Source organism: Dipodomys spectabilis, unplaced genomic scaffold, assembly GCF_019054845.1.
Source record: "Dipodomys spectabilis isolate Male_0828 unplaced genomic scaffold, ASM1905484v1 ptg000289l, whole genome shotgun sequence".
NCBI lineage: Eukaryota > Metazoa > Chordata > Mammalia > Rodentia > Heteromyidae > Dipodomys > Dipodomys spectabilis.
Genome location: NW_024870966.1, coordinates 3,186,251 through 3,201,183, shown reverse-complemented (window position 1 = coordinate 3,201,183; position 14,933 = coordinate 3,186,251). Strand labels below are relative to the sequence as shown.

The 14,933-nt window shown below is 41.5% G+C and overlaps 1 protein-coding gene and 1 non-coding gene across 6 annotated transcripts in view; one reads left to right on the top strand and one right to left on the bottom strand.

Moving 5' to 3' along the window:
• Ate1 (arginyltransferase 1) overlaps positions 1-14,933 on the top strand; it is a 102,198-nt gene that overhangs the window by 479 nt on the left and 86,786 nt on the right. For 3 of the 5 annotated variants that reach the window (XM_042701325.1, XM_042701321.1, XM_042701320.1), the window contains exons 1-6: positions 54-220; positions 2,418-2,481; positions 5,640-5,702; positions 8,045-8,148; positions 11,741-11,995; positions 14,281-14,510. In XM_042701325.1, the coding sequence (XP_042557259.1) occupies positions 115-220; positions 2,418-2,481; positions 5,640-5,702; positions 8,045-8,148; positions 11,741-11,995; positions 14,281-14,510 (822 nt within the window). In that variant the 5' untranslated portion in view covers positions 54-114. Of the gene's footprint in view, positions 1-53; positions 221-2,417; positions 2,482-5,639; positions 5,703-8,044; positions 8,149-11,740; positions 11,996-14,280; positions 14,511-14,933 lie in introns of those variants that run through there. The other 2 variants (XM_042701324.1, XM_042701323.1) reach the window with 1 other exon arrangement.
• LOC122126895 lies at positions 5,149-5,271 on the bottom strand. Its single transcript, XR_006151030.1, has one exon. It is a non-coding gene; the product is annotated as a U6atac minor spliceosomal RNA (small nuclear RNA).

The window sequence follows — 14,933 nt, the reverse complement described above, 5'->3', positions numbered from 1 at the left end:
CTGCATTGTGGGCGGCGGCGGCGGCGGCGGCGGCGGCGGCGGCAGCGGCAGCGGCGGCGGCGTTGGAGGCGGCGGCGTCGGGCCAGACGGTGGAGCGCTGGCGCGGCCGCGGCTATGGCTTCGTGGAACGCGCTGTCGCCCAGCATCGTAGAGTATTTCGAGGGCGAGGACTTCTACCGCTGCGGCTATTGCAAGAACGAGTCGGGCAGTCGCTCCCATGGTGAGCGAGCCGGGCTGGCGGGCGAGGGAAGCCGGGCGCCGCGGCTCCCCGGCCGGCCCGTGCCCCGCGGGGCGCCCCTGAGGGGCCGGGCTGTCAGGGTCGTGGGGAGGCGGAGGGGACCCGCGGCCGACTCCGCGGGGAGGCGCCTCCGAGGGGGTCCTCACGGGGATGACGCGCGTCGGCGGGCTCCGTGAGCGAGTTTTGGGGAGCCCCGGGGGGGGGGACGCGCGCGTCACGGGGGTGCGCGGCCGTCGAGCGTCCGGTGCCGCTGGCGCAGGGAGGCGTGCGCGTGCCCCCACGCGCTGCTGGACCGGACGGGCACCCGCTGACCCCGCGTCGCGGGCCGCAGCCCCAGCCCGGGGGAGCCCCGGTGGCCCCGATTGGCTGTGTGTGATTGCCTTAGCCCGTCCGCCCCGGCCGCGGCAGCCCGCGGGGGGCGGTGCGGCGCCTCCTCCCGTCCCGGCCGGCCTGTCGCTTGTAAACAAAACGTCGTGCTAAGGTCCCCTCGTCTTTCCCTGGCGGAGCTGGGAGGCCGCGTCTGTTCCTTTAACTTGGCCGGTGTGGCACTGTGGGAAACGGGGTGACCCTGGCAACAGAGGGATAGTGCGGCGTGCGTTTATTGTTATTATTTTTTGATGGAAGGATTATGAGCGGAAGGTGGTTTTGTCGCCTGCGGTGTGTCCTTTTTTTATTAGGTGCCGCTGTGGGCCTCGGCCCTGGGCAGTCGTCCGCAGTGCTGATCTGGCGGGAGGTGGTGGGTCGCGAGGATAGCAGCCCCGGGCTGTTTCAGGAGGTTGAGCTCTGGGGATCCCGGGTGGGAGCCAGCGTGGTAATTCTTATCTCCGGTCGATCGGCAAGAGGCCGGAAGTGGTTGTGATGGCAAAAGTGTTGAATCACCACCCTCTAGGGAAAAAGACTAGGGTGAGCTGGAGGTCCTGAGTTCAAGTACCCCTGCTGGGAAAATAGGGACTGTCAATTACGATTACAGTTTCACAATCAGGAAAGTGGCTTCCAGGGTAGGTTTAAAGGGTAACGGGATGCAAATGACATTACTGTACAGAGAGAGACCCTGGAGAAGCACCGTCAACTAGTGTTTGGCCTAGAGTGACAGAAGTTTTCTTGTGACCCTAGTATCCAAATGATTAATGTTGTATTAAAACATGTCTGAAATAGTTTAGTAGGGCCTGAGTTCTCATTCTCTCTCTCTTTTCCTTTTTCTTGCCAGTCTTGGGGCTTGAACTCAGGGCCTGGTCGCTGTCTGAGCTTTTGTTGTCAAGGCCTGCGCTGTGTCACTTGAGCCATAGCTCCATTTCAGGCTTCCTTGGGCAGGGGTGGGGGTGGAGGGGAGGGGGAATAGCTTTATTGGCAATAAGAGTTTCATGCTTGGACTGGCTTTGAACCACTTTCATCTCAGCTTCCTGAGTAGCTAGAATTACATGTGTGAAACAGTTATTATTTTTCCCAATAGTTTTAGTAAGAGAAAATTGGTTAACATAAATGTCCTGTTTCAAGTTTTGAAGATACCTGCATTCAATCTTTTCATCTACAGAAAATATAAATTTCTGTCATTTCAATTTCAATTTTAATCTTTATCATAGGGTACCAATCTGTTGGGTAGGTGAGTATTCCTTTTCCCATCTTACAGAGAATGGGATTGAGGCTCACCGAATTACTTGTGGGTGTCAGTGTCTGCCTGCTGTGTACTGGGCATTTATTTCTGCCCCATAATAGGGTTCGAGGTTACTTTTCAGTGTTTTCACTTTGGAGTATTTCTATGTATTTGTATATTTGTCCTGTTCTAACGTTCAAGACTGCTGTGTATATAAGCATATAGAGTTTTGGAACTAATGTGCACTAAAAAAAAGTGGCTTTCTAATTTTGAAGAGACTAGTGTATTAACTCTTGGGGGATGTTATTAAAGTTGCACAGTGTGACACAGTTTGATTCTAGGAAGGATCCAGATTTATGAAACCAGAAAGGTTATTGACTAATCCCTAATTGTAATCACTTTGGTGTACTTGGTTTTAAGATAAATCTTTTATTTATGTTGTATATTATGTCAAACTAACAAATGTGAATATATACAAATTTTCATTTCTCCAATGTGAGTGCTGTAGAATTTTAGCCTATTTAAAATAATATTGTGAACTATAAAAAAGTAAGTCTGTTGTAATTAACATACCATTTATTTATTTAGGCATGTGGGCACATTCTATGACAGTACGGGATTATCAAGATCTTATAGATCGAGGATGGAGAAGGTAAGGCTCTTCATAGCAAATACACTTTCTGCTATTCTTCAGGTTGTTCTTATCATTGAAAAGTAGGGTTTGCCTTTAAAATATTCTCATTAAAATTTGTTCTTTAACATTAACTCTTGTTTAAATAGTTACGCAAAGGGGTTTTAATTCAACATGTCAGTTTATGTGTACAGTTCATCTTGATCATTGTCACCCTTTCCATCATTCTCTCTAAAATATTTTCTTGTGTTGGGAAGAAGTTTAAGAAAATGCTCATTTTGGGCTGGAAAGATGGCTCAGTGGTAGAGTGCTTGTCTTGCATGAATGAGGCCCTGCGTTCGATTGCGTTCGATTCCTTGCACCACATACACAGAAAAAGCTGGAAGTGGCCACTGTGGCTCTAGTGGTAGAGCACTTGCTTTGAGCTGAAAAGCTGAGGGACAGCTCCCTGGCCCAGAGTTCAAGCTCCACGACTGACAAAAAAGAAAAGAAAATGCTCATTGTTTCCATGTGGTAGCATAATCCTGCAATCCTAACACTTGAGAGGATGAGTTAGGAGGATTGAAAGTTTGAGGCCAGCCTGCGCTATGTACGGTTTTTTTAAAAAAATCTCAAACCATTCGAAACAGAAAAGAACAACCATAGAAAACGGTTAGAGAAAATATTTATTCTTTTGCATGATGATTTTGTTCTTGGGAAATTTTATCAGGAAAAATTTAAAACACACAGAAGGAGAGTACATTGTAAGTAACCTTGTGTTCTATCATTAATCTTCCAGTATTTAAAATTCTGCCTGTCTTACTTCATTTAGTCTCTGTATATTCCCTCATTCCCAGAGTACTTTACAGAAAATTTTATATGTATTTGATTTTCATCTTTTTTGACTAATCTGTATTTCCTTATTATTTCAGATAGCTATTGATAAACCTGTAATATGTCTATCTCTTAGAGAGAAATCAATCTATTTTTGCTTTTTTGTTGGTTTTGTTTCATTGTGGTCTTGGCAGTGGAGCGTAGATGTCTTTTCATAGCTGACTCTAACACTAACTAGCATGTTTATGAAGTAGTCAAGGGCTCAACATGTGTAGCTTTGAGACATGTCTGCAGTATCTTGGTATATCTTATAATATTAATAAAATTCTTCAATGTTACCTGTTTACTACATTTTTATTAGGTTTTCTTTGTTTCAAATTTTAATAGTTTGTTGATTTTATGTGGAGGACTTTTTGCCTTATGTAAATACTAGCAACATAAAATACTCAGAGCCAATATTCTCTAAAATACATGGGATTGCATCTAGCAATTAAAATGTTACAGTGTTCTTTAAACTTAATAGTGAGACTCAAAAGGTAAATAGATGTAAGTCAGATATGGAAGTGCTTTGTATCCAGTGATTTTGTATCCCTTTTTTTTTTTTTTTTTTTTTTACCACTTGAGCCACAGCGCCACTTCTGACTTTTTTTTCTTTTTGCTTATGTGGTGCTGAGGAATCGAACCCAGGGCCTCATGCATGTAAGGCAAGCATTCTACCACTGAGCCACTTTCCCAGCCCCTGTATCCCTTTTCTTAAAATTAAGGAGCAGCTACTGAAGGATTTTATAAAAGTGAGAAGCATGGAAAAGGTTATTTTTAGATGACAGACTGGCTGGTGACCATGGAGGCATATCAGGACATGAAAGGCTGGGGACTACTGGCTTAGTGGCAGTAATTAAAGATGCAGTTCACATATAGAAATCCCATGAGAGGAAATTGAGGGTAATCGGAGGAAATAGTCTAAAATAACTGTCAGGTTTCTGGCCTGAAAACTGAATGTCTACCATTAGCCGGGATCTGGAGTACCTAGAAAGAATCATGCTAGTTTTTTTTAATTTAATATTTTTATTGTCAAGGTGAGGAGAAAGGGGGGTTACAGTCAGGTAATGAGTACAGTTTTTTTCAGTCCTGGGGCTTGAACTCTGGGGCTAGGTGCTGTCCTTTAGCTCTTCAGCTCAAGGTCAGTGCTCTACCACTTGAGCCACAGTTTTCTGGTGGTTAATTGGAAATAGGAATCTCACAGACTTTCCTGCCCAGGCTGGTTTTGACTGGTGATCCTCAGATCTCAGCTTTCTGACTAGTAGCTAGGATTATATGTGTGAGCCACCAGCGCCAGGCTTTTTTTGGGGGGGGCTTGAACTCTGGGCCTGGACGCTGTCCCTGAGCTCTTCAGCTCAAGGCTACTGCTCTACCACTTGAGCCACAGTGCCACTCCTGATTTTCTGAGCAGTTTATTGGAGATAAGTGTGAGCCGCTGGTGCCTGGCTTACATTTCTTTTTAAACACTGTTACCCTCTCCCTCATTTTCTCCTGCTTACTTGTAGCCTCCTACTCTCCTGCCCCTAAGTTGTTATAGTTCTTTTCCAACGTAGTATCTAGTGGGTATCACGATTGCATTAGTTCATCCTTTGTCTTGCTGTTTCTGTGATTCCCTTTCCTTTCATGGACAGATAAACTTATATACAAGACAAAGGATACAGAAAACTAAAACAGAAAAAAAAACTACAAATAGGGCATAATAAGAACCTCTTGTTTCCAATTCCTGGAGTTCATGTTGATACACTTTTATTATAGATGGTCCTATGCACTTAGCTATTGTTCCCCATTAAGAATATCATAGATGTATTCTAGTTATTACAAATGGGGGAAACAATGCGAAAATGGTGGTTAGAAGCCAGGAAGTGGGTGACAGTCCCTTAACCGTATGCATGTTATCAGGCCCAAGGGCCGCTTCCATCCTTGTCAAGGGGAGTACTAACCTCTCCTTTCATACAAGACTCATGATAGTTTTGTGGTACTTTGTACCGGCACACATGAGCTTCCAGTGTGGCTGTCACTCCAGCAGCATTCATCAGTCCTCCAGTGGCATGGGCAGTTTTCTACTGTTTGGTGTGTTGTTGGCAGGTGAGACGTTAACAGAGCTCTGACTTAGCCTACCTTTCCTCAAGGTTTCAGGAAGAAAAGGCTTTGTCTGGTCTTTGGTATACTTGTTTGCAAGGTTATTTAGGTTATAAGGAGCATTTAAATCTAAATATGTATTATACTGTTGGTTAGATTTTTGCCCTTATTTAGTGCTTCTCTATGAGAATCTGTTTAGGTACAGATAGAGTATGTAAAATATTAACAAGTTATTTTTGTAATTTTAGAAGTGGGAAGTATGTGTACAAACCTGTCATGAATCAAACATGCTGTCCTCAGTACACAATAAGGTAAGGTTCCTAATTAATACAAAGGAAATCTATACTGTGAAGATGTTGTATGATTTTAAGATGAAAATTCTGCTTTGAAAATGTTGTTAGTAGCTCCTAATAATTTTCAATTGGTCTTGATACAAATATGATATGAAAAGTATCTTTTTGTCCTATTTGGCTGTCTAGTCAATGAATGCTGGGAAATGCTTATAGTACTTAGCAAAGGACCTTTCCACATTTTAATGTATTGCTTGTAGTGCTTATAATCTACAACAGGATCCTATAGTGGTGGGAGTCTTTAAACCTAATCTGTCACATATTTAAAATGCATTTTTTTGTTGGTTGTGGGGCTTGAACTCTGGGCTTGGGTACTGTCCCTGCAATCTTCAGCTCAAGGCAAGTACTTTACTGCTTGAGCCACAGCGCCACTTCCTGTTTTCTAGTGGTTTATTGGAGATAAGAGTCTCATGGACTTTCCTGCCCAGCTTTGAACCGCGATCCTCAGATCTAAGCCTCCTGAGTAGCTAGGATTACAGGCATGAGCCACTGGCGCCCGGCTATTAATGTAAGACTTAAGTTAAAACTGTCTATTTGCTTGACTTGGATAATCTTGGGGGTTGTCTTTGTATTCATTCGTTCCACCTTAAAAGAGAAGAATTTTCTCTCCTTCGATTTAAGGTTCTCCCTCCCTGGAGCAAATGTGAAAAATAAAGCTTGGCGCTAGTGGCTCATGCCTGTAATCCTACTACTCAGGAGACTGAGATCTGAGGATTGCTGTCCAAAGCCAGACTGGGCAGAAAAGTCTGTGTGAGACTCCTTATCTCCAGTTAACCACTCAAAAACTGGGAGTGCTATGGCTCAAGTGGTAGAATGCTTTATTTTAGCCTTGAGCACAAAGAAGCTCAGGTATAGCACTCAGGACCTGAATTCAAGCCCTACAACCAACAAAAAAAAATGAAAATAAAAATAAACAACATTTTGAATGTATTCATTTTCATTTTCAGTGTATATAAACTAGATAAATCAGTTGCCTTAAAAAATGCTACTATTGGGTGGGGGGTGGGAGGGAGGATGGGAAGGGGAAACAAAGGAGGAGGCTACAATGCTTGATAAAAAAATGTACTCATTATCTTGCTCATGTAACCCCTCTGTACAGTATTTTTACAATAAAAAATGTTACTATTAAAGTGTTGTACAGAGGGTTACCATTTCATAAGTCAGGTAATGAGTACATTTTTTTTTTATGGACAATATCATCCCTTCCTTAGCTTTCCTCCAGTTTCCTCCTTCCATCCATGGCCATAAGTTACATAGATCATTTTTCACATAGTGTATACCGAATATCATGACTACATTTGTTTACCTTCTCCCTCCCTTTCTATACACTTTCACTATTCCCCTAAAAAAGTCTCCCCTCCCCCACTCCTCCCCCCCCCAACAAAAAAAAAAACTAAAGCAAAAACATCACCACCACCACTACAATCACCTATAACAAAAAAACTCACTTTCATTTTCTAGAACACATTTTGATAGTTTTTTCTTTTTCTTTTTTCCCTCTTTTTTCTTTTTCTTTCTTTTTTTTTGCCAATTCTAGAGCTTGAACTCAGGGCCTGGGTGCTGTCCCTGAGCTTTTGCTTAAGGCTAGCATTCTACCACTTAAGCCACAGCACCACTTCTGTGTTTTTCTGAGTAGTTTATTGGAGATGAATCTTAGGGACTTTTCTGCTCATGATAGCTTTGACCTGTGATCCTCAGATCTCAGTCTCCCGAGTAGCTAGGATTATAGGTGTGAGCTACCAGCACCAGTCTGATACATATTATTTTAAATGTTCATTTTAACATTTCATAGTTAGACCGTTAGGTTCCTCCCCTAAGAGTATCCTTCTTTAGTCTTCTTTAGTATCACATTCAGTTATATTTTAGATCTAGCCTCCACATATGCAGTTAGCTTACTTAACATGACTGGTCCATCTTATTTTCTTGAAAATGACATTATTATTCTTTCTCATGGATGAATAAAATTCCATTGTTTATATGTATCATATATTTTGACCCTCTCACTTATTGAAGGGCATCTGGGCTGTTTCCATAACTTGGCTATCATAGAACAGTGTAGCAGTGAATATGGATGTACAAATATCCCTTGTGTGTGTGTGCGCGCGCATGCATGCTGTGTGCGTGCCTGTCTTGCTGTCTTTTGCTTTCTCCCTCAACTGTAGGCTTATTGAGAGTTTGAGTCAGAGTAGAGGCTACATTAAAAATCCCAAGTATGAGATTGCCTCCATGTGCTAGATTCAACCCAGAACTGATCTTTTTCAAAGCTTTAATTCACTTAAAAAAATATTGTTATGCTTTTCTAGGTGCCATCCTTTGGAGTTCCAGCCATCAAAATCTCACAAGAAAGTTTTGAAAAAAATGTTGAAGTTTCTGGTGAAAGGGGAGGTTTCCAAAGGAAATTGTGAGGGTAAGATGAGACCACCTCTAAAATCTGTTTACTTTAACTTCTCTTTCCAAGGGTATCACTTTTACACCACTTAACGTAGACAAAGGGGTTACCGCCATCCTGTACTTGGTGCTGTGGTACTACTAGCACTGCCATTGCTTTCTCCAGGCACCCAAGTTGGGTACAGAGAATACCTGCCAAGACATTCTGTGTGCCTTGGATGGTATTTGGGGTTTCTTGCATGGTGTTGAAATTTTTGTTTTCCAAATAGCTTAATAACTCATCTTACTTGCTTCTAGCAGTGTCTCTATGAGCTAAATAGAAAATCCTCTTATCTCTGGAGAAAGCAATGCTTAGGTGCAAAAGGTCTACAGGATTGAAGAAGCCCCATGAATGCTAGCGGTATTAGGGTTTCTTTGTATGCATGTGCATTATTTCAGTACATTATATTGTCTGAACCTGTGTTTCTCAGTTACCTGATAAATCTTGAATTATGAATGACTTTCCTAAAGATAAATAGTAGCATTTAATTAACTTGTTTCTAGATATTTTGCTTTTCCAGATTAGTATTTGTGTGTTTTTTTTTTTAAGTTTTTCTATAACTAGTACCTTAAATATGAGTGTAAGAATTGGGAGTGCTAGTCATAGGAAACACCTGACCTTGGGGACCTCCTGCCTAGCCTTTGCTCATTGACTCATCTCACAAGTAATGTTTGAATATATTCCGTGTCTCAATCACTGCTTTATGTACTTGGAGGTAGGTACCGTGCCTTGCAAGGCAGGTAAATACTTCACCTTAATGTACAGTGCATGGAAGCCCTTAATGGACTAGGATTCAGGACAACTTGGAAAACACTTGGCCAAGCTGGAGGCAATGAAGAGGTCAAAATACGTAGCTTTAGAGGTTTATTTCCAGTTACAGAATTGGAAATCACAGAATTTTGGTGCAGTTTTGATTATTATATGTACATAGTTTTGTAGGTTTAGTTAATTTTGTTTGCTGTCAATATACAGTTTTTTGGTGTCTAGCAATCATGTTGCAAAGTTGAAAATTAATGTGCAGATAACATTTTTATGTTTTTTATTGTAAAAATACTGTACAGAGGGGTTAGTTATATGAGTAAGGTAATGAGTACATTTCCTATCCAGCATTGTTACATCCTCCTTTTTTTTTCCCCCTAGCATCCTTTCCCTCCCCACCTCCCCAACTCCTTCCCCACCCCCCCACCCCGCCAAGTTGTAAAGTTTGTTTTCAACATAGTGTCTTGTATGTCTCATTGTTACAATGGGTCAACCTATATCCTTGTTAAAGCATTTTGTTATTTCCCTTCCCCTCCCCAAATTATAAAAATGTATATACAAGATGCAGGGCACTGACATGAAATACAGTGAAAACGGGGGTTATTACTGTGGGGAAAGAACATACCAAAGAAACAAAAAATCACATAGTGCATTATAAATATGTTAAAAACAATAGCAGGAAAGAAAAAACCACTTGTGTCCCTGTCTTGGGCTTCATTTCACTTAACATCATCTTATATAGTCAAATGTACCTAGCTTTTGACCTTTTCTGCTTGACCTAGACGTACATAGTTTTTTTATTTTTTTGTCGGTCGTGGGACTTGAACTCTGGGCTTGAGCACTATCCCTCAGTTCTTCAGCTCAAGGTGGGCGCTCTGCCGCTTGAGATACAGTGCCACTTCTGGTTTTCTACAGGTTTTTGGAGATAAGAGTCTCACGGACTTTCCTGCCCTGGCTGGCTTTGAACCAGGATTCTCAGATCTCAGCCTCCTGAGTAGCTAGGATTACAGACGTGAGCCACCAGAGCCCGGCTATAGTTATTGCAAATAAGGGAAACCATGGGACCTATGTTTTTTTGGGCCTGGCTTACTTTACTTAATATAATTTTTCCAAGTCTTTTCATTTCCTAACAAATGGGGAAATGTCATTCTTTCTGTGGAGGCATAGAATTTCATTGTGTATATATACCACATTTTCTTGATCCATTCATCTACTGAGGGGCATCTGCATTGGTTCCATATCTTGGCTATGGTAAATAATGCTGTGATAAACATAGTTGTGCTGGTAGCTTTAAAATAGCCTTGTTTGTGATCATTCGGGTAAATGCCCAAAAGTAGTATTGCTGGGTCATAGGGGAGCTCTATGTGGAGTCTTCTGAGGAACCTCTATACTGCTTTCCCAAGTAGTTGAACAAGTTTACATTCCCACCAACAATGCAGTAGTGGTCCCTTTTGGCCACATCCCCTCCAGCATCTGTTATAATTAGATATCTTGATTATAGCCATTCTAACTGGGGTGAGGTGGAATCTCAATGTTGTTTTGATTTGCATTTCTTTTATGGATAGAGAAGTTGAGCATTTCTTCATGTGTTTTTTGGCCATTCTTATTTCCTCTTCAGAGAAGTCTGTCTCTCTTTTTTTTTTTTGTCGGTTGTGGGGCTTGAACTCTGGGCCTGGGCACTGTCTCTGTGCTCTTTAGCTCAAGGCAAGTGCTCTACCTCTTGAACCACAGCTCCACTTCGAGTTTTCTAGTGTTTTTTTATTGGAGATCAAAGTCTCTCGGACTTTTCTGCCTGGGCTGGCTTTGAACCGTGATCCTCAGATCTCAGCCTTCTGAGTAGCTAGGATTATAGGCGTGAGCCACTGGCTCCCGGCCCATTTATTTATCAGGCGGTTGTTTCTTTGAGGATTTGTTGTTGGGAGATTTAGTTTTTTGAGTTCTAATTAGATATGAGACCCTTGTCCATTGTATGGCTAGTGAAGATCTTCTCCCAATCTGTGGGCTTTCAATTGGTCTTGCTAGCTATATCGTTTGCCATGCAGAAGCTCTATACTTTCATGCAATCCCATTTGTCCAACCTTTCTTTGATTTGTTGTGTTTCAGGGTCTTTATTAAGAAAATTTCAGCCTGTGCCAAGGAGCCCTAGAGTTTCTCCTATTCTGTCCTGTAATGTTTTCAGGGTGTGCAGATAACATTTGAGGATGCAGTTCATTTGTAAATTGATGGTTGACTGTTTTAACTTAGATTTTACATTTGGATCATTTTTGACTTGTGGGCTTCTGAGTTCTTTGGGTCTGGAGCTTAATTCACTGGACTGATGTTGTAACATCCTAAATAGATAAGAGGAAAACATGGAAATCTAGTGACTGATCAGTGATAGTGGTGTATTCCTTCCTTGCATAACAGTCTTGTATGGGTCCCGAGTTGCCCTACTGTGCTCAAAAGCCATTCTGGGACTCCCTCAATTTTGATGTGTAAAGATGGCTTTGGTTTTTCATATTCTAGACAGTGGGGAGGGGAAAGGGTGAAATCCTAGGTTCGAATTTTTCCTTAAAACAAGTGAAAAACTAGTAGACATGTTACGTGTGTTATCTCCCATTGTTGGGAGCTTCTTCCCAACATGCATAGGGACTGATAACCCATTCTCTTGCCAGGGTGCCATAGCTCTTCTGTAGCTTTGTGCTTTGGAAGCAAGAGAGTAGGTTTGGTGGACACCCAGCTGTCCCTGCCATCATGGACAATAGGGGTACTCTGCTTCGGTGGACTGGGCCAGATAACCTGGCTGATGGGCTTTTTTGATTCTGGTTTGTAGATGAGCCCATGGATTCTGCAATGGAGGATGCTGTTACAGGTGACTTTGCATTAATAAATAAATTGGATATAAAGTGTGATCTTAAAACACTTGGTGATGATCTAAAAGAAAGCCTAAAGAGTGAAGAGAAGAAGAAAGAAAAAACTTCAAAGAAAGAAGACTCTAAGGAATTAATTAATTCACAAGCTATAGAAGAGAAGTTGGGCTCTGGTGAGCCGTCACATTCAATTAAAGTTCATGTAGTTCCCAAGCCAGGTAAGAAACATTTGTTATTAATGTTATATTAGTGTCTGTTCTTTTAGTGTGACTCATTATAATTCCTGGGCTCTGCTGTCTGCCTGAAGACAGACCTGTCTATGAAATCTGTAGCACTGATTTTGGCCTTATATAACTTACTATTAGGAATTTAGATAGTCTTATTATGTATTCCAGGATGACTTCGAACTCACAATCGTCCTATCTAAGCTTCCTGAGTGCTGGGAGTGTAGGCATGTACACCAGACCTATCTTTGATTATGTCTTTTTGTTGGTCCCAGGGCTTGAACTCTGGGCCTGGGCGTTGTCTCTGAGCTCTTCAGCTCAAGGTGAACGCTCTACCACTTGAGCCACAGTGCCACTTCCAGTTTTCTGGTAGTTTATTGCAGATAAGAGTCTAAGGGACTTTCCTGCTTGGGCTGGCTTTGAACCTCAATCCTTAGATCTCAGCTTCCTGAATAGCTAGGATTTACAGGTATGAGCGGTCAGGAAAGTCCATGAGACTCTTATCCAGAAAACTGGAAGTGGCACTGTGGCTCAAGTGGTAGAGCGTTTGCCTTGAGCTGAAGAGCTCAGGGACAGCGCCCAGGCCCAGAGTTCAAACCCTATGACCAATAACAACAAAAAAACTACTATGCAAAGCTAAGCACTGATGGATTATGCCTGTAGCCTTATCTACTCAGGGTGCTTAGATTTGAGTGGTGAGGTTCAAAGCCAGCTAAGGTAGGAAAATCTGTGAGACTCGTTAACAATCAAAAAGTTGAACTAAAGTTGTGGCTCAAGTGGTAGAGTGCTAGCCTTGATTGGAAAAAGCTAAGGGACAGTACACAGTCCCTGAGTTTAAGCACCAGTACAGGCACGTGTATGTACACATACACACACACACCTACTACTTATAAAACACTTGAAATATTAGTCTTACTTTCCCAAAATACAAATATTGTAAGAGTTTCATTTTACTACCTTATAGACTTTTAGGTTTGAGAATTTAATCTTGTTACTGAAAAGGTATGATAAGCATTATTATATGGTAGTGTGAGAGTAATAATAATAATTGATATTTTGTCCAAAATATAGACATTGTGAAACTCTTAATTTTTCATTAACTTTTAAGTGTAATTATAATAATTTTTAGTTTAATGTTCTGAGAATTTAATGCTTAATTTCATCTTTAATAAAGTAAAATTTTTTCCTATACTCTTAGTTACCAAAGACTTAGGCATAAAAATATTCAACATTAAATGGGACGTGCACACACACACACACACACACACACACACACACACACACACACACACACACCCCTTATGATTATGACTTTTTCAAAATATTTTTTTGTAAACTGAGGTTTTGATAATTTTTGAATTATTTGTCATCTGTTAAGAAAATGATCCAAGGAGAGATTATTAGTAACTACAGCCTATAATCTTAGTATTCTAGAGGCTGAGACAAGAGGATGGCAAGTTCTAAAACAGTCTGATCTATATAGACACTATCACAGAGGACAAAAACAAAGGAAAACACGACTTTTTGCAGTTTGTTTCCCTAAGGATATCTCTCATTAGTACTTGGAGACTGTCTTAAACTGTAGGAATCTTGGAGACTTTTCCTTCCTCCCTTCCCTCCCTTCCTTCCCTCCCTTCCTTCCCTCCCTTCCTTCCCTCCCTTCCTTCCCTCCTTCCTTCCTTACCTTCCTTTCTTTTCTTCCCCCCCTTCTTCCCTCCCTTCCTTCCCCTCCCTGCCCTTCCTTCCCTTCCCTTACTTCTTTTTTTATTTTCTGTTTGTTTTGTCAGATAAGAGTCACATGGACTTTCCTGCCCAGATTGGCCTTTAACAGCAAACCTCTTAGATTGAGTGGCTAGGATTATAACCACCAGTGTCCCTGCTTCTTTCTTTTTTTGAGCTGGACCTTGCTATATGTCCTTTACTCTATAGCTCTTTGACTAACCATCCTCCTACTTCGGCCTCTTGAATGTTGGGATTATAGTCCTGTGCCACCACATTTAGCTAGTGTACTAGAACTGTATTCATAAATAGTAGAAGATTCTCAACAGTAAGAACTGCCTTAAAAGTTTCTGTGTCTGTTTGCTTTCTTCAGCAATTCCTCTCTAAGGTAGAATTTTAAGATTAATAGAGCTTTATACCAGAACATTGTGAAACATCTACAGCAGAGTTAAGTGAACTGTTAGAATCTTGTGGATTTATTCTGTAGTCTATATGAGACGCTTGGAAAAGCAGTTCTGGAGCCAAATGTCACTGACCTACTATTTTGCAATTCTTCATAGGCAAAGGGGCTGATTTGAGCAAGCCTCCATGTCGAAAAGCAAAGGAAATCCGGAAAGAAAGGAAAAGGTTAAAACTCATGCAACAAAACCCAGATGGAGCATTTGAGAGTTTCCAAGCTCAGGGTCAGACACCATCTTTGTTCCCATCAAAGACTAAATCCAACCAGCCCAAATCACTTGAAGATTTAATTTTTGAATCTTTACCAGAGAATGCATCACACAAATTAGAGGTACTGGTGGAGGTTTTGGATTGTTCTAGTTTTCATTTTTTGTTAGTACCTTGTTTATTTTCTTTGAATTTATGTTTGTCATTTGATATTTTCTTAAAGAGAATTGTGATGTTTTAACTAAAAGGAATTGGGACAGAATAGCATTTGTATTTACTAAGGTAACTGTTATTTGAGACTTTTTTTTTTCTGTTTTTGGTTGTGGGTCTTGCACTCTGGGCCTGGAACTCTTCAGCTCAAGGCAAGTGCTCTACCCTGGAGCCACAGTGCCACTTCCGGTTTTCTGTTGGTTAATTGGAGATTAGAGTCTCAAGGACGTTCCTGCCCCGGCTGGCTTTGAACCTCGATCCTCAGATCTCAGTCTCCTCAGTAGCTAGGATTACATGCCGTGAGCCACCAACACCCAGCTTGAGACATTTTTAAAAA